Raw genomic sequence first — 26,947 nt, forward strand, 5'->3', positions numbered from 1 at the left:
AAGTGCAAGAAGACAGCTGTTTCTATGTACACTAAGTTGAATGCAAACTAAGTAGAATGACTCAATAGAAGGTGAGTCATTCTTCGAAAGATATTGAGTAAGATAAAGGTGAGACATTTGTAAAATATTAGAGAAAATCACTAAAAGCCAGAAAAAACCCTATATTTAGGGTTTTTCAAAAGTATCTTTAAGCTTTTATTCCACTTCAGAGAAATCAAAACTGGAAATCACAAACCATGCATTATGGATATAGTTTACACAAGAACAACTTCTCTCAACTCTGCATTCAGATATGGCGTCAGCTCTACATCAAAAAGTTGGCAAACGAATATAGATTTATACATTTTAAGTTAAAAATTTTAAATGTTAAAATATGTGTTTTTAAACTTTCCTGCTTTAACTTTTCCAATAACCTACAAGTAACTGTCCCAAACTCATTAGATATGAAGCCTTCTAACATCTTTTTTTCTGAAGCCCCTGTTTAAGGGCTTGCTATACCAACTACATAAATACCACGTCTATATAAAATAATAGTATGTAGTAATAAACACTTTAAAATAAATTGATGAAAAAACGTACTACACTCTTTGCTCCACAAGGACAAGGATCTTTATCCATTTTGTTCATAGATGGATCCCAAGCACCTAAAACAGTTCCTGGTGTATAGCTGATGCTCAATAAATATTTGTTGAATGAAGGAGAACAGGAACTTACCGTGATGACAGCCTTGTGAATACAGATCACTCCTCTGCAGCCATATTCTGCCTCATCTTCAGATTTGTAGTAACTCAGAGTATTATTTTTCAAAACTACCCAACGATCCTGCCACCCACGAATGTAGTTTGTCCACTGGGGGTAAGAGGGGAAGGAGGGCAGAGAAAAACAAAAAATAAAAAGTTCAGTATTTTAGAAATCCAAACTTTCTGAAATAGCAATCAATCTAATTTTAAAACCAAAACGTGAAAAGTTCTAACTTGATTATAAACAGTAAAAATGATTATAAAAAATGAAAAGTTGAGATTTTCTGGCTTATATAATGGTTTTCAGTAATCCTTACAAAATTATAAATAAAATAAATAAATAGATAAATAAAATATAACATTTTCTTCTAACATTTGAGGAATAAAACGGAGGCAGATTTCAGTTAAAACTTTTGCTTCGTTCTTTGTGTGCTTTCATTCTTCCTCCTCACCACCTTCATGACATTTAAATTGTTTTGGCCCCTGCCATAATTAACATATTCAATAGAAAAGTGGTTATATAGCCTCTCATTCTCCCACACCAAGTACTGCGTGAAGCCTTCTAAATCAACAGAAGTATGAAGGCAATCATGGCCAAAACTCTACTTCCGTTGTTATCCCTATACGAAAATTTATAATGTTCATAATTACATCAAAGTAAAAATACTACATCATTAATCTTTAGTAAGTCCACATCAACTTTATTTTTTCCACCACAGAACTTAGTACATATTTGAAATAGTTAATTCATTTTCCAAGTTTCTCTGAAGATCTATGTTTTGAACCCATGAGTAATACAATAATACAAATATAAAACTGGTTTTCAAAAACATACTTGGATTAGCTGTTCCCAGTACCTACAAACAGTTTCTACGTTGCTATGCTCAAGTCTTGCTGCACGCTGAAGATCACAATCAATAAACTTGCAAAGGCAGAAAGGTAACCTCTATGGGAATTCTTGATTTTGCATATTTTTACGCTCTGGGAGGTTTTAAGTATGTATAGACAATTCCAAAAACTATCTGCTAATGCCAAAAACTATATGCCAAAAACTATCTGCCAAAAACTAACTCAAAATGCATTGTTAGAAATATCTCGCATTGGCTCAGGCTTTTTAGCCATTGAGAAATCTTTACTTTCCTAGTCCCTAATTCAGCATGTTTGAGATGGTTCAGCTCTTAAATCTTCTAAGCCCAATCATTACAACCCCTCCCTGAGAGCTCATCCACGCTGGCAATTTAACTCATTCTTTCCTAAGGGCTGTCTAATCACCAATTCCTTATATCTAACTCCCTATGACTTACCACCATTTAGACACCAACCTGAAATAATGATGGCTACATACAAAACTGAATTCACTTCCTCCCTTAAGGTGCACTTCCTCCCTCTGTTGCTATTTCCTGGGCTATTCTGCTACTTCTGCACTCACCCTGGCTCAGCGTTCGTGTACTGCATGGACAGAGTAGTAGATACAAGGTCAGAGAGACTCAGCTACTTGACCAGTCGTGTGAGGAGTTTTGACAAGTTATTTAACTTTTCTGAACTTCAGTTTCTTTGTCTGTTATTTCAATGGCTGAATAAAATCATGAATACGCCTACTATATTCATAGGAGATACTCAACAGCTGACAGCTCCTTATGAATCTTCACAGCCCATCACAAACTCCTATTCATCTTTCCTTCATATTAAACTCAAATTTGGCTCCTCTTCCCTATTTTCAATTAATCCAGTCAAATTATCAGGTTCCTGGATTCCTGAGAAGGTTTAACAACCTTACCTCTGGTATCTTCTGCTTTTTATTACATGACTTACATAGTCTTATTTACTAAGTATATTTGCTTACTTATCTCACATACTAATCTCATTGAGCCTCCAGCTCCAAAACTTACACAGACAACTCCCCATTGCCTATAATATAAATTGCTTAGACTGGAAGACCTTAATCCTACCTCCCTTCCAATTACTGCCCCTCAGAGAGCTACTAACTGTATGACTATGGTCAAGTTACTTATCCTTTTTTTTTTTTTTTTTGGTGAGGAAGATTAGCCCTGAGCACACATCTGTTGCCAATCCTCTTCTTTTTGCTGAGGAAGATTGGCCCTGGGCTAACATCATGCCCATCTTCCTCTACTTTATATGTGGTACGCCTGCCACAGCACGGCTTGATAAGCAATGCATAGGTCCACGTCTGGGATCCGAAGCTGTGAACCCCGGGCCGCCAAAGTGGAGTGCACGAACTTAACCGCTATGCCACCAGGCCAGCCCCCTATCCTCTCTTTCCTGGTCAAACTCTACCTCTCAGAGTTAAGATTAAACAAGAATAGACTTAGAACACTGGCAGGCACATAGTATTTTCTCAGTTGGAGGCAGAGTTATGCATAGCTAATGAAGCTTACTTAATCTTCAGCACAGCTCACTAGAAGAGACCCCTTCCAAAGTGACAGAAGGAGCCCCAGCAATTGTGTGTCCATAATTTTATATTATTTTCTTACAGAGGACTCAGTAAATTACTTAAGCCTCAGGACCCTCTTATCAGTAAATGTCAGCTCCTATTACCACACCTAGAAGGCAGATTTTTGCCTTTCTCTACCCTCATGATGTTCCCTCACTCTTCCCCATTTAACAAATAGAGACAATACATTAGATACTGCAGGAGAATCAAAGACTCCTGCTCCCAATACTCCAGCAAGCATAAATTCAAGAGAAAAAAAATACATTTAGAGTAAGAGTCAAGCAAGTTACAAATAAAATGCTATGGGAATTCAAGGGAAGAAGATCTGAAATGGTTGGCGAAATAACAAAAGGCTTCACGGAAAGAACAGTATTTGAGATGGACTCTAACAATGGCCAGAATTGCAGCCAACAGTTAGGCGTATGGGGAAATAGAAGATAAGGTAAACCTTGAAGGATGGAGGGATTCCAAAGAAGCTGGATGAGATTTATTTTATCCAGGTTTAGCTGCTCTCAAGTACTAGCAAGGCGTGAATCTTCTCCTATCCATGATCCATGCTGATATTTGTTATAACTACCTAGAATTATTGTCTATCCAGTATTTTTGAAACCTATGTGCTTAAGAAGCAATTCTATAGAAAATATGTTTCAGAAGTAATTCCATGTATTTTGGATTACCATATGGAAAAAACCTTAGACTGCTGTATTTCTTTTTTAAAAAATTTTATTTATTTGTTTTTTTGAGGAAGATTAGCCCTGAGCTAACATATGTTGCCAATCTTCCTCCTTTTTTCCCCCCAAAGCTCCAGTAGATAGTTGTATGTCATAGCTGTACATCCTTCTAGTGGCTCTATGTGGGACGCCGCCTCAGGATGGCTTGATGAGCAGTGCGTAGGTCCACACCCAGGATCTGAACCGGCGAACCCCTGGGCCGCAGCCAAAGCAGAATGCGTGAACTTAACCACCACGCCACCCAGCTGGTCCCTGGACTGGTATATTTCTTCTTTTTTTTTTTTTGTGAGGAAGGTCAGCCCTGAGCTAACATCCATGCCAATCCTCCTCTTTTTGCTGAGGAAGACCGGCCCTGAGCTAACATCTATTGCCAATCCTCTTCCTTTTTTCCCCCAAAGCCCCAGTAGACAGGTGTATGTCATAGTTGCACATCCTTCTAGTTGCTGTATGTGGGACGCAGCCTCAGCATGGCCGGAGAAGCGGTGCGTCGGTGTGCGCCCGGGATCCGAACCCGGGCTGCCAGTAGCGGAGCACGCGCACTTAACCGCCAAGCCACGGGGCCGGCCCCTACACTGGTATATTTCTAATAGAAGTTTACTCCCTCCTCAAAATATATATGTACTTTAAATTTAAAAACACGTATTCAATATAAAATACTCTTGATTAAAAAGCTTCCAGGAAACACTATATATAACCCTAAATTGTTAAATTTCAGGGAAATTTCCTTCATAGCGATTAACAAGAATAATACCAAAACCTATATTCCTGTTGCTTCTACATATGCAGCAACATTGAAATTACTTACCTACCATAAAAGTGGCCAAATACTACATTTTTGTGCATTTAAATATCAAGGAGACAGTCTTCCACTTTTTGTCATACAATATACCTACTACACTGCTCTGCACACAGTGAATACTCAGAGCACCAGTGCTCTTTCCACCAGTCACTCCAATCCTCCCCCCACTCCCCCAAAACTGATGGTCAACAGGTCAAATGTACAGCTTGTTTTGTAAAATATTTAACGTCACCACAATACTAATTTGGAAGTCTGCTTTTCATTTATTGAGAAAAGTGATGAAACTACCAGAATCACTGAGAAGCAAAGAACCCATTACAAAACAATTCCATCTGAAAATGCATACCTATATTACACAATGCGTTCAATACAGATTTCTAAATTACAAGATATATTTAATCTAAAGAAATCCTAGGGAACTTCACTTTACTGAAAACTTTTCATGGAAATTCCAATAATGATCACAATACCAACACACATAGTAATTTTTCTGCTATACAAATAAAAGTTAGCACTTGCAAGCCTTAGTTCTGACATCTCTCGCCTTTCTTAGGCTCTTTCTCACCAGCCTTCTGAAGACAATATAACGCCTAATATGAAACAATTCCACAAACGATGACCAAATGCCTAGCCAACGCACGTATACTGGGAACAGGGTGATTTCTTAATAGCCAGTAGCTGCACATGACCTAGTATCTTATGACCAACCAGCTTGTTGAAGGACTGGCCGCAGCTCCCCCTCTCCAAGTTAAATGCTAGCTCCAACCATTTCTAAAAGTTTAACAGGAAGGGAGAAGGAAGTAAAAAAGACAATGTGAACCTTCTGATAGCAAAAACTTAAAAAAAAAAAAAAAAACCCAAAACCAAAAAACTGCCCCAGAAAAATAAAAGATCACCCACTTTCTCCCTTAAAAAAGGCCTCATCTATTTTAACTTAGCCTTCAAGTCCTACAAGTGACTATCTGCATTGCTAAAATTTTGAAAAAGGGAGTTTTAAAAAATACAGCAAAATAAGATGTCTTTTCCTTACGCTGGTCCTCTGACTGCAAGAATATTTTAACTAAAATTAATACTAAATAACGCTCTTCTTCCTCGACTAAAGGTCGGTCTCCTTCTGACATGTTCCAAGTCACTATGAATATTTCTTGTACCTATCATGTGCTGATTCAACAGTTCTTTTCTGAACTGGGGTCAAGGATGAGGGGAAAAGTACACAGGTCCTCCTCAGTGAGATGTCTCACCCCATCTAACCTGGCACAGTTCACCACCTCCGATTTCAGCACCAAGCCGGGCTGCTCCTGCTTCTGTCTTAACAGCCGCGGCCGTAGAACCCTCAACCTCCCTCTGTTCGGCATCTCCCGGCTACCCCCGTTTGAGGTCCGACTGGCATCACTCCCATACCCAGCTGTTCAGACACCGCTCTTGTCCGTCCTGGATTCCTACACCCGGGACAGCTGCCGCCCTGAGTCCCAAGTCGCGGTCGCATCTCGTTCCCAAACTGGAGCCGGGGCTGGGACACGTCTTCCCCGGTGCTCGGCCGCCGAGCTAGGGCAGGCGAGGACGACAGTCCCCTTCCCCCGCACCCCACGGCCCCCTGGCCCGGGCCCGGCCGCGGCGGCCCTCCGCTCCGCACCCCGGCACATTCCGCAGCCCCCGCCCGGACGGCCCGCGCCTCTCGCCCAGCCCCAGCCCACGCCCTCAGCGGCCCGGCTCCCTGGCGGCAGGTGAGTCCGGGCCGCGGGCCCTTGGCCGCCGGGGTGCTCACCTTACTGAGGACCCCGCAGCGCTCCACCGGCAGCCTGGACTCCGTCTCCGGGTCCTCCTCCGAGCCCGACGAGTTCCAGCTCTGGTTATCCGACATGGAGGCGCGACAGCCGAGCAGGAGCCCGGCCCCCGCTCCCTGCGCTGCGCCGGAGGAGGCGCCCAGTGCCCGGGGTGAAGGGTCGGGGGATGGCGAAGGCAGGGGAGCGCGCTCCGGCGCGGGGGGGAGCGGCAGGAGGGACGAAGTCCGCCCGCCGCGCCTGACACCGAGCGGACCGGGGAAGGAGGACGCGCGGCGAGGGAAGCCCGCCCTTCCAGCCGTCAGCCGCCGCCGCCGCCGTGACCCCCGCGGTGCGCCCGGCGCGGCCGCCCGAACTCAGCCCCCTCGATGCCAAGCTCAGCCAGAAAAACACGGGAGGAAGACGGACGAGGAAATCCAGCCGCAGACCCGAGGCCACTCAGACCTCCGCTACGCCGCCATCTTCCTGCCTGGCCCACTATTTACCCTCCCCTCCGCTCTGCCCTCCCCTCTCCCCCGGGCCCCGCCCCGGCCCCTCCCGACGTCTGACGCGGCACGCCGAGGCTCGGGATCTCCGCCCGCGCCTGCCTCCGGCCCTCCCGGGTGACGCGGCTAGACGAGGGGGAGGAGCGGAGAGAGGAGGAGGAGGAGGGACGGGGACGCCGCCGCGCTGCATTTTGGGAAGGTCGCTGCTCCGTCGGCCGCGCGGCCTCCCGGGAGTTGTAGTCGCGATCCTGAGGCAACGGGTGAGTGCTCCGCGCCGGGAAGGCTTGTCGCGTTGGGGGCGGTCAAGCAGTGGCTGGGCTTCGTGTGACAGTTGCGTGACCCGTCCCCTCGGCCGCGCTTTTATCTCTGCCGAGCCTCTTTGTGACGAACCCCCTGGGCTTGCGGGCCCGGACGTGGTAACTCTCCGCTGAGGATGGCGGGCCTGCCTCCATGACGGCTTCCCGAAAGCCCGGGAGCATCTTCCCGCTCGCCCAGGCGGGAGTGTACCCGGCGCATCCGCCTCGGCCGCGGGCCAGGGGTTTGCCACCTCTCTGGTGACACGGGAGTTCCTTTCCGCCCAAACTCCTCTGCCAATTTCGGAGGGCTTGCACCTTGCTCTTTGGAAGTGAGTCTTCACGCTTGACGTTTCCCGCTTTTGAAGGAAGCATGCTCAGTCCCGTCGCACCAGAGCAAGCCCTTCTCGTTGTTAGATTTTCGGTTTTTGTTTTGTGGAAAGTCATTTTGAAGATGTCTGAGAATAAATGACGCTTGAGGAGCTTTTAAAGTAAAATGAGAATGTGAGATGATAGCCTGGAGTTTTCTCTGAGTTGTGGGTGAGGATCTTCCTGAGCCCCAGGTTAACCATCTCTACCGACCCGCCTCTCTCTGAAAGACAGGAAAGGTTGGAATAGAAACTCTCTTGTGTAGGAAAGATCCAAGTGCAGTAGTCGTATTGCATATGGAGGGATTAGGCAATAGGAGGCTGGCTTTGTTTTAAGACCAGAATTAGTGGAAGGACCAGTAAAAGAACTAACGTCTCGTCTAGTCGTTTTGCATACGTTTAAGGATAACTTTTATTGTGAGATCTTGAGCTATGTAGCTTCAGTTCTTTTCTCTCGTTTGCTATTTTTACATCTTGTTAATTTCCTAATCATTACCAACAGTAAAATTCCTGGTTAAACCTTAGAAAGAATACCTGCTTACTGCAGGGACGAGAGGATAGCAGTGAAATTACGAGCCTAGGGGAAAAGGCACAGTGGCCAGAAGTAACTCTGGTAGCGATAGTGGCCAATTTAACTGGGATCTTTAGCAAAAAACGGAATGATGGGAAGTGCCTCTGAGAAATATCTAAGGTATCTTTCAGTCCCCTAGATTGACACTTATAGATGCTGAATCTATGTAAATAAGTTACAAATTTTGTCCATTGTGAAATCAAGGGATAATAATTGAAAGCCATTCAGGTGAATAAAACCTTGAGATAAAGCTTTTGAAAATACTGTATTAACATGTTAATTAAAACATAATCCCAAGGTTGTCATTCAAAAGACAAAAAAGAAAATCCACAGCACATCTTTTCCTCTTTATTGAGTTACTAAATTATACCTTTAGAATGATGAATACTGAAGCAATTAAGTTTTGTTTTGCCTTCCGATTACCTAATATAGTTAGACTTCCTATTTCTGGATCTTTTAAGCTCTAAGTTTTAAAATGTCATTAGTCTTAATAAATGGTTGTGAATTGTTGAGATATCCACTTCATAATGCAGTTTAGAATCGTGGGAGCATAGTATATGTTTATTTTTAAATTGGACTTTCTGTTGTGTGCATTTCTAAGTTGTGTGTGGTTGTAACCACCAACACGTAGCTCACTAAGGTGCCCACTTACTCAGTAGGAAATTGTTTCATTGTATTTAATATTAATATGAGAGAAAATTTCCTTTTTAAAAAAGATTTTTGCCACGTTGTTCCTCTATACTTATAAGATTATTAAAAAATTTTTTTTAAGTACAGAAGGATTTTTGTATACTGATTAGAATACCACATTAGAGGTTGGGATTCTCTTCATTTCTGTTGAAGGGAAGAAATTGCAGTACAAGAATAAAATAACGTGAGCTTGCTTTCTGTTCTCTGGTGAGAGGGATACCTTCTGAGATTTCTCTCTTACTTAGAGCTTCCCCCAACCCTCTTATGAATGTTCTGTATTTTCTCTTTTAGTAATTTTTTTTTTTTACTTTTAGAACTTGAACCCACCTGGGATTTATTTTTGTATATGGAATGAGGTAGGAATTTAATTGTTACTTGAGGACAGCCACTTGGCCCAACACTTCATTGAATAGTCTGTTCTTACCCTTATATCTATGTGATATGCAGGTCTGTTTCTGGACTCCATTCTTTTTCATTGATCTATTTGTCTACCTATGCTAATACCATACTGATTTAATTACTTGACTTTACACTCTTTTCATATATATAATAGCAAAATTCTGCTAATGTTCTTTTTCATTTGGATATTTTTGTGTATCTTCTCTTCCAGGTTAATTTTAGAACAGCTTGTCAAATTGCATGAAAAATTCTATGGGGATTTGGATTGAGAATGCACTTAATTTGTAAAGAAAATGACATCTTTACAATTTTAAGTCTTAGCCTGGGTCAGGCGTTTTACATTCCTGATCTGACTTTTTCCTTACAAACTATATAAGTTTGGCCTCATTTTAAGGATACTGCAGGGCCGGCCCCGTGGCTTAGTGGTTAAGTGTGCGAGCTCCGCTGCTGGCGGCCCGGGTTCGGATCCCGGGCGCGCACCGACGCACCGCTTCTCCGGCCATGCTGAGGCCGCATCCCATATACAGCAACTAGAAGGATGTGCAGCTGTGACATACAACTATCTACTGGGGCTTTGGGGGGGGGGGGTTAAAAAATAAGGATAATACAGCTGAAGCTCAGGGAGGCTAAGTTACCCAGTGTTGTATAGCTGCTAAGTGGCAGAGTTAGGATTTGAACACAGACCTATCTGATTTCAGAGATCATACCCTTTTCTTTGCTTCAGAATACCTCTCAAAGTGGGAAGAATTGTGTAAATAAATAATATATCCTGTAGATAAGTATATCAGAGCAACTATGCTCTTAATTCAGCTAATGATTTTGAAAATCTTTCCTTTATCCAGCTCTTAGATCTATGCTGTCTTATTTAACTCCAATGTAGAATTTATTATTTCTATTCTGTTTCTATTTCTTATATTTCACATGAATAAACTGAACCACAGAGAAGTTAAATAACTTTCCAAAGGTCATACAGCTAGTAAAAAGCATAGTTGTAGTTTGAGCCCAAGTATCCTGTTTCCAGCCTTCTCATCCCACTAGAGTTCTTCAATTCCTCTTTCTCCCTGTTTTCCACCTTATCTCATTCTCCCAGCTCTTATCTCCACTAAACACCAATCCCAAAGACTTCATCCCTGCCTTCTACTCCCACTGGCAAAACACAGAAGCCAGAAAACACTGAGGTATTGGAACTGAGACTCTTTGCAATTTTACTGATTAACAGATAGAGGAATGAGGGGAAATATTTGTTCTCAATTCTGTAACTATAACAGGAGAGGATGTCCCACATTGAAACTGAAAAGATTGTCTAATTTTTAAAAATGGTGCTGTAAAGAGCCTTTATTAGTCAGCTCAGGTTGCCATAACAAAATACCACAGACTGGGTAGCTCTAGTCCCGCTTCCTCTTTTTTTTTTTGGGGGGGAAGATCAGCCCTGAGCTAACATCCATACTAATCCTCCTCTTTTGCTGAGGAAGACCGGCTCTGAGCTAATATCTATTGCTAGTCCTCCTCCTTTTTTTCTCCAAAGCCCCAGTAGATAGTTGTATGTCATAGTTGCACATCCTTCTAGTTGCTGTATGTGGGACGTGGCCTCAGCATGGCTGGAGAAGCGCTGCGTCCATGCGTGCCCGGGATCCGAACCCATCCCACCAGTAGTGGAGCGCGCGCACTTAACCACTAAGCCACAGGGCCAGCCCACCTCTTCCTCTTCTTATAAGAACCCCACACTTATGACTTTACTTAACCTTAATTACCTCTTTACAGGCCCTATCTCCAAATACAGTCACATTGGAAGTTAGGGCTTCAAATATGAATTTTGGAGGGACACAGTGTAGTCCATAACAGAGCTTATAGGTTCTGTATTCCCACAGTATGTATTAAAGATGCTTTTTGAGTTATAGTTCTTTTTAGCTAACCTAGGAATTTAACTGTTTTTTATAATGCTGTTCCAAACTGAAACATAAACAGTTAAAAATTAGGGATTTATGTAAGAAACATGGTTTTGCAAATTTAGAAATAGAGATATTAATCTATGAAATAGAGGTAATGATCTATGAAGAGCAACAGTCTAAAAATTACAAGACAAATGAACAAAATACAACATATGAATAACAGCTGGGTTTTTTTTTTCCTATTTTAATGTCTTGAATAATTATCTGTGTGGTGAAATTATGGACCACTTGAATTTTCTTCTTTGTACTATTTTGTAGGAGAAAAATATATCTATATAGGTGTGAGTATGTGTGTACATGTGTATATGTAAATGTATCACTTTTGTAATAGAAGAAAAGGTAATTGTAAGTGATACAGATTAGTTAAGGATCAGTTAGTCTCTTCACATTCAGAGTCTTCTAAATTTATTTTCTTTTTTTTTTTTTTAAAGATTTTATTTATTTATTTTTTCCCCCCAAAGCCCCAGTAGATAGCTGTGTGTCACAGCTGCACATCCCTCCAGCCGCTGCATGTGGGACGCGGCCCCAGCATGGCCGGAGAAGCAGCGCGTCGGTGCGAGCCCGGGATCCGAACCCGGGTCGCCAGCAGTGGAGCGCGCTCACTTAACCACCAAGCCACGGGGCCGGCCCTAAATTAATTTTCAATTTAGAGTTGTTGATGTCCCTGTTTTTACATATTTTCTTCTTCACCGTCAAGAGAATTGATGATTGCAACATTCCTTAAGAAGGCCCCATCATTGTCTTCAGAGTTTTTCCCCCAAGCTGCTGAGACCTGTTCTTCATGTTTTGATGCATAGGTAATGATAATTATGTCACAACTGCTGTCTCACTCATGAGGATTATGTGAGGCATCTCAATTTTAGAGATGTTAAAATGTGAAAAAAATGTGTCTTTAAAGCAATGAAATATGGGACTTGCTTTTCTTTTTTATGCATGTCCCCTCATTTTTTTCCTGAGAGCACTATTTATGATTTTCAGAATAGAAACACATATATAGAGAGAGACAGTATTTATACCATTGTACAAATTGCATTTTTAATTTAATATATTGTGAACATCTATTTTATGGCATTGTTTTTAATGACTGCGTAGAATTCGTCTTTTGATAGGCAATCAAAATTTTTCATTTTTTGCTATTACAAAAATGCTTTAATAAACATTGGTTTAACTTTGTTTTTGTGCACTTGTCTAGCTCTTTTCTGGGGGTAAATTCCCAATGATGGACTGCTGAAGTAGAGAATATGTACATATTACAGTGTGATACTATCAAATTGTCCTCCAAAAAGGTTGCATTAGTTTACACCCCCCGGCAGTGTCTGAGTCCTCCCTCCCCACTTGAAGACAAAGGATGATAGTAGAATGGCATCAGGATACTACTGGAAGGAGATTGTGGCTGGAGGTTACAATTTCAGAAGGAGCCACATTGGGCATAGTGATCAGTTGATTATGGTTGAACAGTTGGATACTTTACTCTTACTGGTCTTATCAAGGTTCTTTTGATTGAAGGGGGGAGAAATACATTCAGCGTTCCTCAAATAAGGGAAGGTTATTATAGAGATCTCTGAATCCTCAGCTGGGCCTTGTTGGAAACTTGGAAAATGAGGACTTAGTGTTTTTCTGTCCATCTCTGGGGCCTCATGGTATCTTTCATCTCTGTGTTCTTGTGTTCTCAGTCTGTTTCTCTGTCTCTTTTAACTCTCATCTTGCATATTGTCCAACTTGGTTTAACTACCTCTCAGTTTCAGGGCCCTCTCGATGTCTTTTAGTTCAGATTCTTTGTGTGTGTGTGTGTGTGTGTGTGTGTGTGTGTGTGTGTGTGAGGAAGATCAGCCCTGTGCTAACATCTGCCAATCCTCCTCTTTTTTTTTTTTTGGCTGAGGAAGACTGGCCCTGGGCTAACATCCATGCCCATCTTCCTCCACTTTATATGGGACGCTGCGCCAGCATGGCTTGCCAAGCGATGCATCAGTGCGTGCCCGGGATCCGAACGGGCGAACCCCGGGCCACCGCAGCAGAGCACGCGCACTTAACCGCTTGTGCCACCAGGCCGGCCCCCAGATTCTTAAAAGAAACAGGAAGTTGGCCCGCCAGTGCTCTAATTAGCTTTTCCCAAAAGTGTGGAATATAAGGCTACGCCTTTTGTGGTTTGTTGGGAATGAGAGGCCGGCTAGAAACAACAAGCATATCTAATATATGTAGTTTTCATTATAGTCTAACTGTAGGGGTGGGGGAGGGGGCGTTCTGAGGAAAAAATATCATTTAACATATGTGAAAATCCCATTGTCAAGCAATGGGATTATGCCCTTTTCAAGGGCAGAGCACACACTAGCACATAATAAATGTTTAAATGGATGTATTAGACTGCATATATTATTTTCTTCCACTAGAATGTGAGTTCCTTGCGGGCAAGAATTTTTAGTCTTTTTCACCCATTTCTTTTATAACTTTTTTCTTATTTTAGAAAATCTTTATTATTTTTATTTATTTATTTATTTATTTTGTGAGGAAGATTAGCCCTGAGCTAACATCTGTTGCCAATTCTCCTCTTTTTTGCTGAGAAAGATTCGCCCTGGGATAACATCCGTTCCCTTCTTCCTCTACTTTATATGGGCTGCTGCCACAGCATGGCTTGATGAGCTGTGCGTAGATCTGCGCCTGGGATCCGAACTGGCAATCCCCAGGCCACTGAAGCGGAGCATGCGAACTTAACCACTATGCCACTGGGCCGGCCTCTTTTTTATAACTTTGTTCTATCCTTAGTTCCTAGGATAGTGCTCAGCACATAGAAGGCATTCAATATAATTAATTAATTAAACCTCATCTTTCAGTTAATAATTTAACAATTATGCCATATGCAAGATACATGTTGACTACTGTGGGTGATTTTAAGATAGTAAAAAGTAAAAAAACGTGGGGAGGGGCTGTGGGGGCTCTGCCTTCAAGGAGATTATAACAGAAAACAAGGTAAGAAAGGTTCACATGTAACTATAATAGCTGAACTAGTGGTTTTTACGTTGCAAGAAGGTAACCTTTCCCCCTACCACCTGACAGTGGTAAACCCTAATCTCTAACCCTGTTGTTTAATCCTGCTTCCACTGGATCTCTGTAGGCCACTTGTCTGAGTTCTTTCTAGTTAAAACAATGGCTGTTTGGAATTTTAAAGAAAAAAGGATCATCCTTATTTGCTGATCTCTTTCCACCAAGTTATCATGTAAACTATTTAATGAGTCTTGTCACGTTAAAAATGTTATAAATGGGCCGGCCCTGTGGCTTAGCGGTTAAGTGTGTGCTCCGCTGCTGGCGGCCTGGGTTCAGATCCCGGGCGCGCACCGAAGCACCACTTCTCCGGCCATGCTGAGGTTGCATCCCACATACAGCAACTAGAAGGATGTGGAGCTATGACATACAACTATCTACTGGGGCTTTGGGGAAAAAAAGGAGGAGGATTGGCAATGGATGTTAGCTCAGAGCCGGTCTTCCTCAGCAAAAAGAGGAGGATTAGCAGGGATGTTAGCTCAGGGCTGGAAAAAAAGAAATGCAACCTTGTGATTAATTTGACCAATTTCTGTGCATTCTTTTCATATGAATAGTCCCCACAGCCAGACAGCTGCAGAATTTCTCTCACCTCCCTGCATATTTTCTTTCTCCTCATTCCTCTCCTTCCCCTGCATTACTACTGCTTATATATGTTATATATTACTGTTATCTGTTACTATTTTTCCTCTTCTGTTCTTCCTCTACCGTAGCAGTCAGCAGCAGCAGCGATGGGAAAAGCAGAGGAGGGAGTAGGTGAGAAAGAGTGAGAAGCTGGAAGAAAAATAAGCTATAATGGTACCTTCTTCATAACATGCCTTCCATCCTGTTTTAACTGACTCATAGGACTGGAGAAGAAAAGCTTATGTTATGCCTATTCTTAATTTTTACTTCAATCCTGTTTCCCACGTCAGTATCCCTAAAGCTCCTAATCTTCTCACCATTTTTCCAGGCCCTGTGAACAACATCCTTGTGTGTTGATTTTTACCATTTAACTCTCCAAGGACAAATGTATTTGGCGGGGAGAGGTGCTCATTGATACCTTAATGTACTGCATACAGCTGCTACTTAAGAATACGTCATATCCCATAGAAAGTTCTTACATTCCACAAGAAGACAGTGATTCAGAAACAGAATTTCAAAGAACATGTAGGCTACCTTTTTATCCTGTTTCCTGTTGTACAGAGGAGAGCCAAGACAGGTGTGTCCCAAGCGGAAATATTTTTTCTTGCTGTTGAAGAAAATCGAAATTGTATTCCATTATCTTTTATTTACATCTATTTGGTTTTGTGAGATAAAAACTTGTCATGGTAGTTGGTGTTTCATAGGGTTCGCTATAACTTGAGTCAAAAAAGTACCCGATATAAATCTGTACTAGACGAACAGTGATATTAGTGTCTACTATCTACGTGTACACATTTTCTTTCTGTGTTTTTCCCCAAGCTTTTGAGTCTGTTAACTTTTAACTTCTTTTCCTGTTACATTGAGAAATTCTTTTGTTAATGTGTTTAAGTTATACTATATAAAGTAGTGTGGTATTTTTAAGTAGTGTGGTATTTTTAAGTATGGGTAGAATCCTCATGATAGTTATTTTGTAAATGTTTTGCTTCCTGTTTTTCTCCCCAGCCCTTTCATTGTTTCACTTTTACTGTAATTTCAGATCCTCTTCTTAGTCCAGTTAGCTGAAAAAAATTGTTATAGAACACATTTGTTGTTATGGTGATACAAAGAGTTTATGAATATACAGTTTATCTTCATCCTCCTTTAAGGTATTAAGACCTGCTGTATGATGATCCTGATTGGGGTGCTATAAAAATGAGATATATACCACATCTTCCATAGATTCATTGTTTCCTAGCATTTTACTATCTAGGAATACAGACAATAATTGAGTATAAAAAGATATTGGTATGGGGGGCCGGCCCGGTGGCGCAAGCGGTTAAGTGCGCTCTCCGCTGCGGCGGCCCGGGGTTCGCTGGTTCGGATCCCGGGCGCGCACCGACGCACTGCTTGGTAAGCCATGCTGTGGCGGCGTCCCATATAAAGTGGAGGAAGATGGGCACGGATGTTAGCCCAGGGCCGTCTTCCTCAGCAAAAAAAAAAAAGAGGAGGATTGGCGGATGTTAGCTCAGGGCTGATCTCCTCACAAAAAAAAAAAAAAAAAAAAAAAAAAAGATATTGGTATGTTTTTAACAGTTACATTATTATTAAAGAGCAAGTAAAGATTTAAAATCGCCTGTCACATAGTAAGTGTTCTGTAAATATTTATTGATGAATAGAATAAATTTAGTCATCGATGATTGAAGGGAAACTGTAGGAATTGCAATTTTAACAAGGCCCCAGAGAAAAATCACTAGCATGGTTAAAATTAACGAGAGACTGAAGAACTAAATTCCATCGTAGGTTTTTGTGAGGAAGAAGTATCATTTGTTAAGGACCTACTAAATGTCAGGCTTTGTTTTAGATTTATTACATCTATATTCACTCTTCTCAAAAATCGTGCAAGATAGACATTATCCTTATTTTACATATAAATAAAGTTCAAAGAAGTTAAATAAGTTACCCAAAGTCATAGCTAGTAAATAGCCTAGACTTGTGAACCTCAGAGGCTTATACTATGTATTTTTAATACATATAAAATTAATTTTAGACTAAAAAAAACTATTATCCTAAAATGATTAAAGATTTGAGTATTTGTTAGAGCCAGATTACCTTCTAGGTATGTTGCATAGTTTTTCTTGAGTTTGACCATTTTCTTTGAAGAAAATTCATCTACATACATGCACATTTTTAAGCTGCAATAGTGTATTATGTAGCCAGTTTACAATTTTTTTTCTGTGACTGATAACTAAAGGAGTGTGTGTGTGCTAGCAAGTCTATTTTCTAATTACCCATAAATAATTTAAGTGATCTTTGGAGCCTGTTGCAATTATTTTTTTGTCTAATGTTGATAAAGGAATTATATGTTGATTAAACTCTTATATATCAGGAAAAATAGCCATTGGCATTTATCATCTTATTTTTTTATATTTTTGAGTAATTTATGAATAATCTTGAGAAGTAACAATAAAGGAATAGTGAACAACTTTATTAGATATTGTAAGAAAAATTGAAACTTTGTAAACTCAGATTGTTGTTCCATGTTTTCCTGAAATGGCTGATGTCCTTTGAAAGCAACTAGCTGCTCATCAACTTTTATACATGATCCTAGAACTATCCATCCTGTAAATAAAGATTCCAGATTTCATATGCATCTTTAATAGATTCTAGCTTATCATTACTTCTGGTTCTTTATCTTGCACTTATATCATCAAAATGCAATAACATTGAAATCTTTGATATCTCATAATCTTGTTAAAGAGAAGACAACCATATTCTTTACTCCATAATTGCAAAACATTTTCATTCCAATAAAGTTTTCATTTCTACATCATCTATTTCCTTCCTATCCCCTTTATATATACATCTGCCCGTAAGCATTTGTTCACTTACAAACTATATTAAGTAACTTTTAGTGCACAAAGATCATAAAGGATGAAAGAACACTGTCATACATCCTGCTAGCAAAATGGGATGTTCCAAGTTCTTGTTGCAAAATACTCTGTGATGAAATCCTTCCTGTTGAATGACTAACTGGATGGAAATACTATATTTGCTTTTTATTCTTAAAAATGCCTTGTTCATTCATTGATTCTTGAGTTTGAAAAAATATATTTGAATCATCTGAAAATTCATAGTTGAGATTTTGCTTATGAGATCAGTTTCACCATCATTATCGTCTAGAATGCTATTAGTCTTTTTGCATTCATCCTCTGATTTGTCAAATAATTTTGAAACTCTTCTGTCAGTTTTCTTCTCTTTGCCAGTATGGGCAGAAAATGAAAAATTCAGAACTCTCAACTATGTTTAATGAAAGCTACCAACTCTCTCTGCCTGCAAAAATGGTCTCTATGCTTCTCTTATACTTTGAAAGATATGATACTGTGTGCAACACAATAAGAAAACTGACAGATGATGTAATAGTGATGATTTATTTCACCATTAGATCTTCTTTCTAGGTGATTCCATTTTCTTATTATTTTATTTTTTAGCATAACTGCTAAAAAATAATTGATAAATAATGATTAAATAATTCCTAGGATGATAAAATGGCAAAATACTCAAGATTTAGGAAAAATAAGATCCCGTAGATACCATGATGTATCTTCAGTTTATAAAAGGGATCACCATAATGTGTCTTCAACTTATAAAAGAATCACTATAACGTATCTTCAGTTTATAAAGGAGTCAAATAGATCCATATAGAAATTGCAAGATAGAGTGAATTTTATTCTGTTAAAAAAATAATATTATTTTTGTTCTTTGGGAGATTTCTAAGAAAGAATAAGATATAAAATATCAATGCTTACAAATAAAGTTGCTCAAAGAAAAAACTCAAAAACTAAAATTGGATCTAATAGATCCTTATGGTATTCCAAGGGTTAATATAACTACATTCCTTATTTTGTTTCATAACCAAACGAGAACTAGTTTGTATTTGCTTCTTCTGTGTCAGGTGCGAGTGTTAGCCATTGTAATGTATTCCAAAATAATAATAATTTGACCAAATAAGGCACTCATCTTAAAGATCAAAGCACATTTTAATATATTACTAGTTCACTTATCTTTGCCCAATCAAGTGAAATGTTTGCATTTTTGAAAAATAGATGTAGAGGCCTGCCGGTGGCGCAAGCGGTTAAGTGCGCGCACTCTGCTGCCGCAGCCCGGGGTTCGCCGGTTTGGGTCCCAGGCGCGCACTGACGCACCGCTTGTCAAGCCATGCTCTGGTGAGGTCCCATATAAAGTAGAGGAAGATGGGCAGGGATGTTAGCCCAGGGCCAGTCTTCCTCCGCAGAAAGAGGAGGATTGGCATCGGATGTTAGCTCAGGGCTGGTCTTCCTCTCACACACACACAAAAATAGATGTATAAAGTACAAAAAATAGAGGTGTAAAAAATCATGTATAAAGTGTATAATAAATATTTGCTCATTGGGACATCTGACTAGGCCATTTTCATAAGTTAGAAATATCTAAAATATTAACAGAATTTTTCAAAGTATGGCTATCATGTAGATCCTACTGTAATAAGCATTTCACAGTAGAACCATACTTTATAAATCACAATCTGAGAGAATTATCAAAAACCAAAGTGAAGTTAAGGGGATCAATGACCGACGTGTAGTAATATTTACGTTAGCCCTCAAGCAGACCTGTGAAAAGATGTGTGAAGTAGAGAAACACTGGCAGACTCCAGAGACAAACACCTTCTCCAAAAAGACCTTTGCTTCTTTCTAGGGATTATTGCTAGTTTTTTATGGAATGAGAACCCAAACTATTTTATGCTTAAGATTAGTATAGGGCCGGCCCCGTGGCTTAGCAGTTAAGCGCATGCGCTCCGCTACTGGCGGCCTGGGTTCGGATCTGGGGTGCGCACCGATGCACCGCTTCTCTAGCCATGCTGAGGCCGTGTCCCACATACAGCAACTAGAAGGATGTGCAACTATGACATACAACTATCTACTGGGGCTTTGGGGAGAAAAAGGAGAAAGATTGGGAATAGATGTTAGCTCAGAGCCGGTCTTCCTCAGCAAAAAGAGGAGGATTAGCATGGATGTTAGCTCAGGGCTGATCTTCCTCACACACAAAAAAAACAACAAACCATTAGTATAGTACTTGATATTGCCGATAGAAGTTAAACAGGTACATGATTCAAACAGATTTTGTTGTAAGTCATGTTCTTGAAAAAAGGGTTGGGAATTTTTGAAGCCTTGGAAAGCCTTTTTTCTCTTCCTCTTTAGGGAGTATTTTGGAAAAATAGAAAAAAAGTTAAATATATACAATGTGAAGGTGGGAGGGGAAGAGGAAGGCAGCCCTGCTGCCTGTCAGGGACAGAGAAAACCTTCAGATCTTTAAAAGGGCAGAGGAAGAGGAAGCAGGGGTAGAGGGAAGTGTTCACAGAGAACACAGGAGGCTGGTCTAGGGATGTGCTGGGCACATCATGGCCAAACTGTTGAAAACCAAAGGTTAAGAGAAAAACTGGAAAGCAGTCAGAAAAAAAGGGCACATCACATATAGGGAACAGCAATTTGAACGATCATGGTCTTAACAGAAATAACAGAGACTTGAAAACAATGGAGCAGCATCTTTAAAGTACTGAAAGAAAAAAACTGTCAACTCAATTCTATATCTCGTGAAAACATCATTCAAGAATGAAGATAAAATAATCCTGCTGGCATCTTAGGCAGTAGTTATATATATTTAGCATACTGATAAGAATGTGGGCTCTGGAGACAAAATCTGGATTTGAATTTCAGCTTGGATACCTCCTGTGATCATGGGTGAATTACAGAAATTCTCTAAGCCTCGATTTCTTTATATATCTTACTAATATATACTTTATTGGGATAATATCTGAATTAGTGAGTAATCATGAGGAATAAATGAGAGAATGCTTATTAAGCATTTAGTACCTGCCTGGCACGTGCTAAATTGTTAGAAAATGTTAGTTATCATTGATTCATACATATTTTTTTAGCAAATATAGGCAACCTTTATGGAATTTCATAGTTTCTATTTTCATCTGTTTCTTTTTTTTCCCCCCAACTTTAGAGAGGTTGGCTATATCTTGACACAGAAGAAACTACTGAGTATTGTAAAAGAGAAATCACTTTTGCTGCTAGTTTGACTTGTACAAAGACAAAATTTAGGAAGCTCTCATTTTCAGACAAAGTCTTCTTATGAATAATGCTTTCCCTTTATTTTCTGTGTTGCTTTAGGCAGAAATATATGACTTTTTTTATAATTGAGTTTTATTTAAGTTATTAGGTAAGGCAATGCTTGGTAAAAATGAACTGTTTGTTTCAGATGCCATGATAATTGAAAAAATTGCCCTTCGGATCACAAGGAAGATCTGCAGTTGATCCCCAAATATATTTTCTTTGTACAATGTTTTTCAGATTTCAGGATACTCAAAAAACCTCATCTATTAATATTTCTTTAAAAAGTTCATGGTTTTTACCACACATATACGGACAGCTAATTTTCGACAAAGGTGCTAAGAACATGCAATGGAGAAAGGAAAGTCTCTTCAATAAATGGTGTTGGGAAAACTGGACAGCCACATGCAAAAGAATGAAAGTGGACCATGTGCTATCGCCATTCACAAAAATTAACTCAAAATGGATCAGAGACCTGAAGGTGAGACCTGAAACTATAAAACTCATAGAAGAAAATACAGGCAACACACTATTTGACATTGGTTTTAAAGGAATCTTTTCAGATGACATGCCTACCCAGATTAGGGAAACTAAAGAAAAAATAAACAAGTGGGACTTTATCAGATTAAAGAGCTTTTATAAGACAAATGAAACCAGAATCAAGATGAACAGACAACCAACCAGCTGGGAGAGAATATTTGCAAAACATACATCTGACAAGGGGTTGATCTCCATAATATATAAAGAACTCACACAATTGAACAACAAAAAAACAAACAACCCGATCAAAAAATGGGCAGAGGAAATGAACAGACACTTCTCCAAAGAAGATATACAGATGGCCAATAGGCACATGAAAAGATGCTCAACATCACTAATCATCAGGGAAATGCAAATCAAAACAACACTAAGATACCACCTCACGCCTGTTAGAATGGCTATAATCACCAAGACAAAAAACAACAAATGTTGGAGAGGATGTGGAGAAACAGGAACCCTCATACACAGCTGGTGGGAATGCAAATTGGTGCAGCCTCTATGGAAAACGGTATGGAGATTCCTCAAAGAATTAAAAATAGAAATACTCTATGATCCAGCCATCCCACTACTGGGAATCTATCCAACGCACCTGAAATCAACAATCCAAAGAGGCTTATGCACCCCTATGTTCATTGCAGCATTATTCACCATAGCCAAGAAGTGGAAGCAACCTAAGTGTCCCTCGACTGACGATTGGATTAAGAAAATGTGGTATATATATACAATGGAATACTACTCAGCCATAAAAAAAGACAAAATCGTCCCATTTGCAACAACATGGATGGGCCTGGAGCATATTATGTTAAGTGAAATAAGCCAGAAAGAGAAAGACAAACACTGTATGATCTCACTCATATGTGGAATATAAACCAACACATGGACAGAGAAAACTGGACTGTGGTTACCAGGGGCAGTGGGGGTGGGGGGTGGGCACAAGGGGTGAAGGGAGTCATATATATGGTGATGGACAAACAAAAATGTACAACCCAAAATTTCACAATGTTAGAAACCATTAAAACATCAATAAAAAAAAAAAAAAGTTCATGGTTTTTAGAAAAGTCTGAATGGACATCATATTTTCATAATTTTATTTTAGTTTCCTTGTCATTGTTTCATATTCTTCATTTGAAGACTTCTTAGGCTTCTAGAGAGTTTTCAAAATATAATGTCACTTAAAGATAAATTTAGACCATAAATTGTGCCTTCTATTATAGTATAATGTATGATATTGTATCTGTTATCATTCACACCACTTTCACGTTACTTCCATTATCAGTCTGCAAAACAACTACTGTTCCCACTAATTTTGTATTTTACTCTCCTTGTATTTATAGTGTAACGGTTAAGTGTGAGGGCTTTGAAGCCAGACCTGAAATACAGTCCCTAATCTGTATGACCTTATCTAAGCTACCTATTAAATTTGCACCTCAGTTTCCTCATCTCTTATGGAGATTAAATAGGATAATCCATGTTGTAAAACATTATTAAGATCCAAATGTTAGCTTTTACAATTATTGCATGTAAAAAGACTTAACTGAGGTGGTACCATTAATTTTATTCCTTTTTGTATATTAATCTGCCCATCATTCATTCATTCATGATACATTCATTAAATAAAAGGCTTACTGGCCTAGCACTGTACCAGTTTTTACCCTCTTGAAATGTATATTTTAGTTGTTCTGAGTAGTGCAAAAAATATTGCCTTATTTTTTCCTGCACAGATTCCAGGAGATAAAGTTATTTGGCATAAACATTATTCAGTTGATAAGTTTATTAGTATGTTTTAAATTTTCACTTTTATTCAAATGAAAACATTACTAATCTTTAGTATACAGTTGTTTTATAGCAGTGCTACTCAAAATGTGGTCTGTGGACCAGTGCTGATCCTTAATGAGATAATTATAGAATTTGAGAGTAAACTATAAATTTACTATCTCAGAGTGTCTGTGGAACAAGGATCCTGGTGTGATTTAACTGGGTGCCTCCGGCTCGTGAGATTGTAGTTAAGCTATTGTCCAGGGCAGTTTATCTGAAAACTTGACTGGAGGAGGATCCACTTCCAAGCTAACTCACATAGGCCTCCTCTCAGGGCTGCCTCACATGGCAGCTGGCTTCCCCAGGGTGAGTAATCCAAGTGAGAATGAGAACATCCAAGATAGAAGTCACGTTCTTTTTTTTTTTTTTGCTGAGGAAGATTCGCCCTAAGCTAACATCCACTGCCAGTCTTCCTCTTTTTGTGTGTGAGCTGCCACCACAGCATGGCCACTGACAGACAGTCGTGTGGGTCTGCACCTGGGAACCGAACCCGGACCAAAAGCAGAGGGCACCGAACTTAACCACTAGGCCACCAGGGCTGGCCCAGAAGTCACATTCTTTTATACCCCATTTTTGGACATGACATCTCATCACTTCTGCTGTATTTTGTTCATAAGAAGTAAGTCAATTACACAGTATGGTATTCGTTTGTTGTACCTTTTTCTTGGTTTTCTTAGCATCTGTGAAGTATATTATAAGTAATTATTTTAGTATTATTAGGAAATGCATATTTCATTTGTAGAACAAATTTTTTTTCTTAGGGTACTCGACAGTATAGAAATGAATGCTTCATATGCTGGGAGATACTGTCAACATTTGACCAGTTTTCATAATGCTATACCATGTGCAGATTTAATAACAGGGTCAGAATTAACCATGGTAGTTTACTGGGATTGGCAACTGGTTTTTGGCAAAAATATTAACTTAGTAGGTTTTGCAAATATGCTAGTGCCATTATGGTTTAAAATTCTGAAATCTGATAAATTCAAGCTCTTACCTTTAATAAAGATGAATACATTATTTTAACCTTTTATAATTTTATTTATATATTTTTTTCCCCCAAAGCCCCAGTAGATAGTTGTATGTCATAGCTGCACATCCTTCTAGTTGCTGTATGTGGGACGCAGCCACAGCATGGCCAGACAAGCGGTGCGTCGGTGCGGGCCCGGGATCCAAACCCCGGGCCGCCAGCAGGGGAGCGCATGCATTTAACCACTAAGCCATGGGGCCGGCCCTATTTTAACCTTTTAGAAATTATGGTCACATAGCAGGGACTAGATTTTACGTCCCCAAACTACGTTGCTATTATTCTTAACTCTAAGCCTTTGAGTAAAGGAGGTAACAAGCTATGTGGTTTTAATCTCTGTTGAAATAAATGGATGTTGTTTTCAGAGTCTACTTGACTCCCAACCCTTTGAGGCCTGGTCAGGACAGTAGAAATGTTTCCAACAATTACTAGATTGGAAATCTAAAAGAAAAATTCCACAAGGAAACCAAGGCAGGGGATTCATTTTCCATGTTTTAAGAAAATTGTGGAGTTCTGCAGAGGCAGAGATGCATTTGCTTACCTGTGAAGGTTATATAATACAAGTGGACTTTTAGATTAAGAGATTAAAATTATCTGTTAATATAAGAATTTTTAAAATATGCATGTTCTAAACTAGAGTTCCAGAGATTGTCTTGGGTGTATCCTGGGATTTAATTTATTAATCTATGGACAGCTAATCTTTGACAAAGGAGCCAAGAACATACAATGGGGAAAAGAAAGTCTCTTCAACAAATGGTGTTGGGAAAACTGGATAGCCATATGCAAAAAAATGAAAGTAGATCCTTACCTTACACCATACACAAAAATTAACTCCAAATGGATTAAAGACTTGAATGTAAGACCTGAAACTGTGAAAGTTCTAGAAGAAAACATAGGCAGTACGCTCTTCGACATCGGTCTTAGCAACATCTTTTCAAACACCACATCTGACCGGGCAAGAGAAACAATAGAAAAAATAAACAAATGGGACTACATCAAACTAAAAAGCTTCTGCACAGCAAAGGAAACCATCAACAAAACGAAAAGACAACCTAACAATTGGGAGAAGATATTTGCAAACCATACATCTGATAAGGGCTTAATCTCCAAAATATATAAAGAACTCATGCATCTCAACAACAAAAAAACTAACAACCCAATTAAAAAATGGGCAAAAGACCTGAACAGACATTTCTCCAAAGAAGATATACAGATGGCCAGCAGACACATGAAAAGATGTTCAAAATCACTAACTATCAGGGAAATGCAAATCAAAACTACAATGAGATATCACCTAACGCCCGTCAGAATGGCTATAATTAACAAGACAGGAAACAACATGTGTTGGAGAGGATGTGGAGAGAAGGGAACTCTCATACACTGCTGGTGGGAGTGCAAACTGGTCCAGCCACTATGGAAAACAGTATGGAGATTTCTCAAAAAATCAACGATAGAACTACCATATGATCCAGCTATTCCACTGTTGGGTATTTATCCAAAGAACTGGAAAACACCAATTTGCAAAGGTACATGCACCCCTGTGTTCATTGCAGCCTTATTCACAATAGCCAAGACTTGGAAGCAACCTAAGTGCCCATCAAGGGACGAAGGGATAAAGAAGCTGTGGTATATATACACAATGGAATACTACTCAGCCATAAGAAACGACGAAATCCAGCCATTTGTGACAACATGGATGGACATTGAGGGTATAATGCAAAGTGAAATAAGTCAGAGGGAGAAGGCCAAATACCGTATAATTTCCTTCATTAAGTAGTAGATAATAACAACAATAAACAAACACATAGGGACAGAGATTGGATTGGTGGTTACCAGAGGGGAAGGGGGGAGGGAGGAGGGTGAAAGGGATAATTCGGTACATGTGTGTGGTGATGGGTTGTAATTAGTATTTGGGTGGTGAACATGATGTAGTCCATGCAGAAATAGAAGTACAATGATGTACACCTGAAATTTTTGCAATGTTATAAACCAATGTTACTGCAATAAACAAAAAATTAAAAAAACAAACAAACAAAAAAAAAAACCTTACCCTGAAAACTTGATTTATTCTTGGAAGTACAGTAATGTGATTTTTTTAACATTAGAAGTGCATTTATTTGTCAAGCTTCATTAATATAAAGTATTTCTGCACATATCCTAGACAGTAATATATGTGATTTTTAAATCAGTCGTGCCAAACACATTATGCCAGTGCATTCATGCAGTTAAGCATTATGAGATCAAATTCAACATTAGGTATAAATATTGAAATTTCATATGTGTCTAGACTTGGTTACCTTAATATTGTATTCATTGACTTAAGGAAACTAAAATATAACTGCTTGGTACCTTGATTTGAATTTTGGGATCATGGCAGTGGTAAAGCCTTAAAAGCCGTGAAGAATATTCTCTTGTTGGTTCACCAAATTCCGCAGGATCCGAGGGGTGGGTGCCTTTTGTTCTTTCTGACTTCCCTAAAGTTAGGTGGCATTTTGTGTGGTGGCTGGGGAGGGGGGTGA

The 26,947-nt window shown here is 39.7% G+C and overlaps 2 protein-coding genes across 6 annotated transcripts in view; one reads left to right on the forward strand and one right to left on the reverse strand.

Moving 5' to 3' along the window:
- Positions 1–6,926, reverse strand: part of CERT1 (ceramide transporter 1) — a 126,075-nt gene extending 119,149 nt beyond the window's left edge. For 2 of the 3 annotated variants that reach the window (XM_058564865.1, XM_058564943.1), the window contains exons 1-2: positions 6,488–6,671; positions 715–849 (exon numbers count right to left, since the gene is read on the reverse strand). In XM_058564865.1, coding sequence (XP_058420848.1) covers positions 715–849; positions 6,488–6,583 — 231 coding nt within the window. In that variant the 5' untranslated portion in view covers positions 6,584–6,671. Of the gene's footprint in view, positions 1–714; positions 850–6,487 lie in introns of all 3 variants that reach the window. The other variant, XM_058565035.1, reaches the window with a different exon arrangement.
- A 290-nt stretch (positions 6,927–7,216) lies between these two features.
- POLK (DNA polymerase kappa) overlaps positions 7,217–26,947 on the forward strand; it is a 69,093-nt gene continuing 49,362 nt past the window's right edge. For 2 of the 3 annotated variants that reach the window (XM_058564493.1, XM_058564735.1), the window contains exon 1: positions 7,273–9,266. The gene's annotated coding sequence lies outside the window, so the exon portion shown is untranslated. Of the gene's footprint in view, positions 7,249–7,272; positions 9,267–26,947 lie in introns of those variants that run through there. The other variant, XM_058564553.1, reaches the window with a different exon arrangement.

The sequence above is a fragment of the Diceros bicornis genome, chromosome 1 (assembly GCF_020826845.1).
Source record: "Diceros bicornis minor isolate mBicDic1 chromosome 1, mDicBic1.mat.cur, whole genome shotgun sequence".
NCBI classification, from domain to species: domain Eukaryota; kingdom Metazoa; phylum Chordata; class Mammalia; order Perissodactyla; family Rhinocerotidae; genus Diceros; species Diceros bicornis.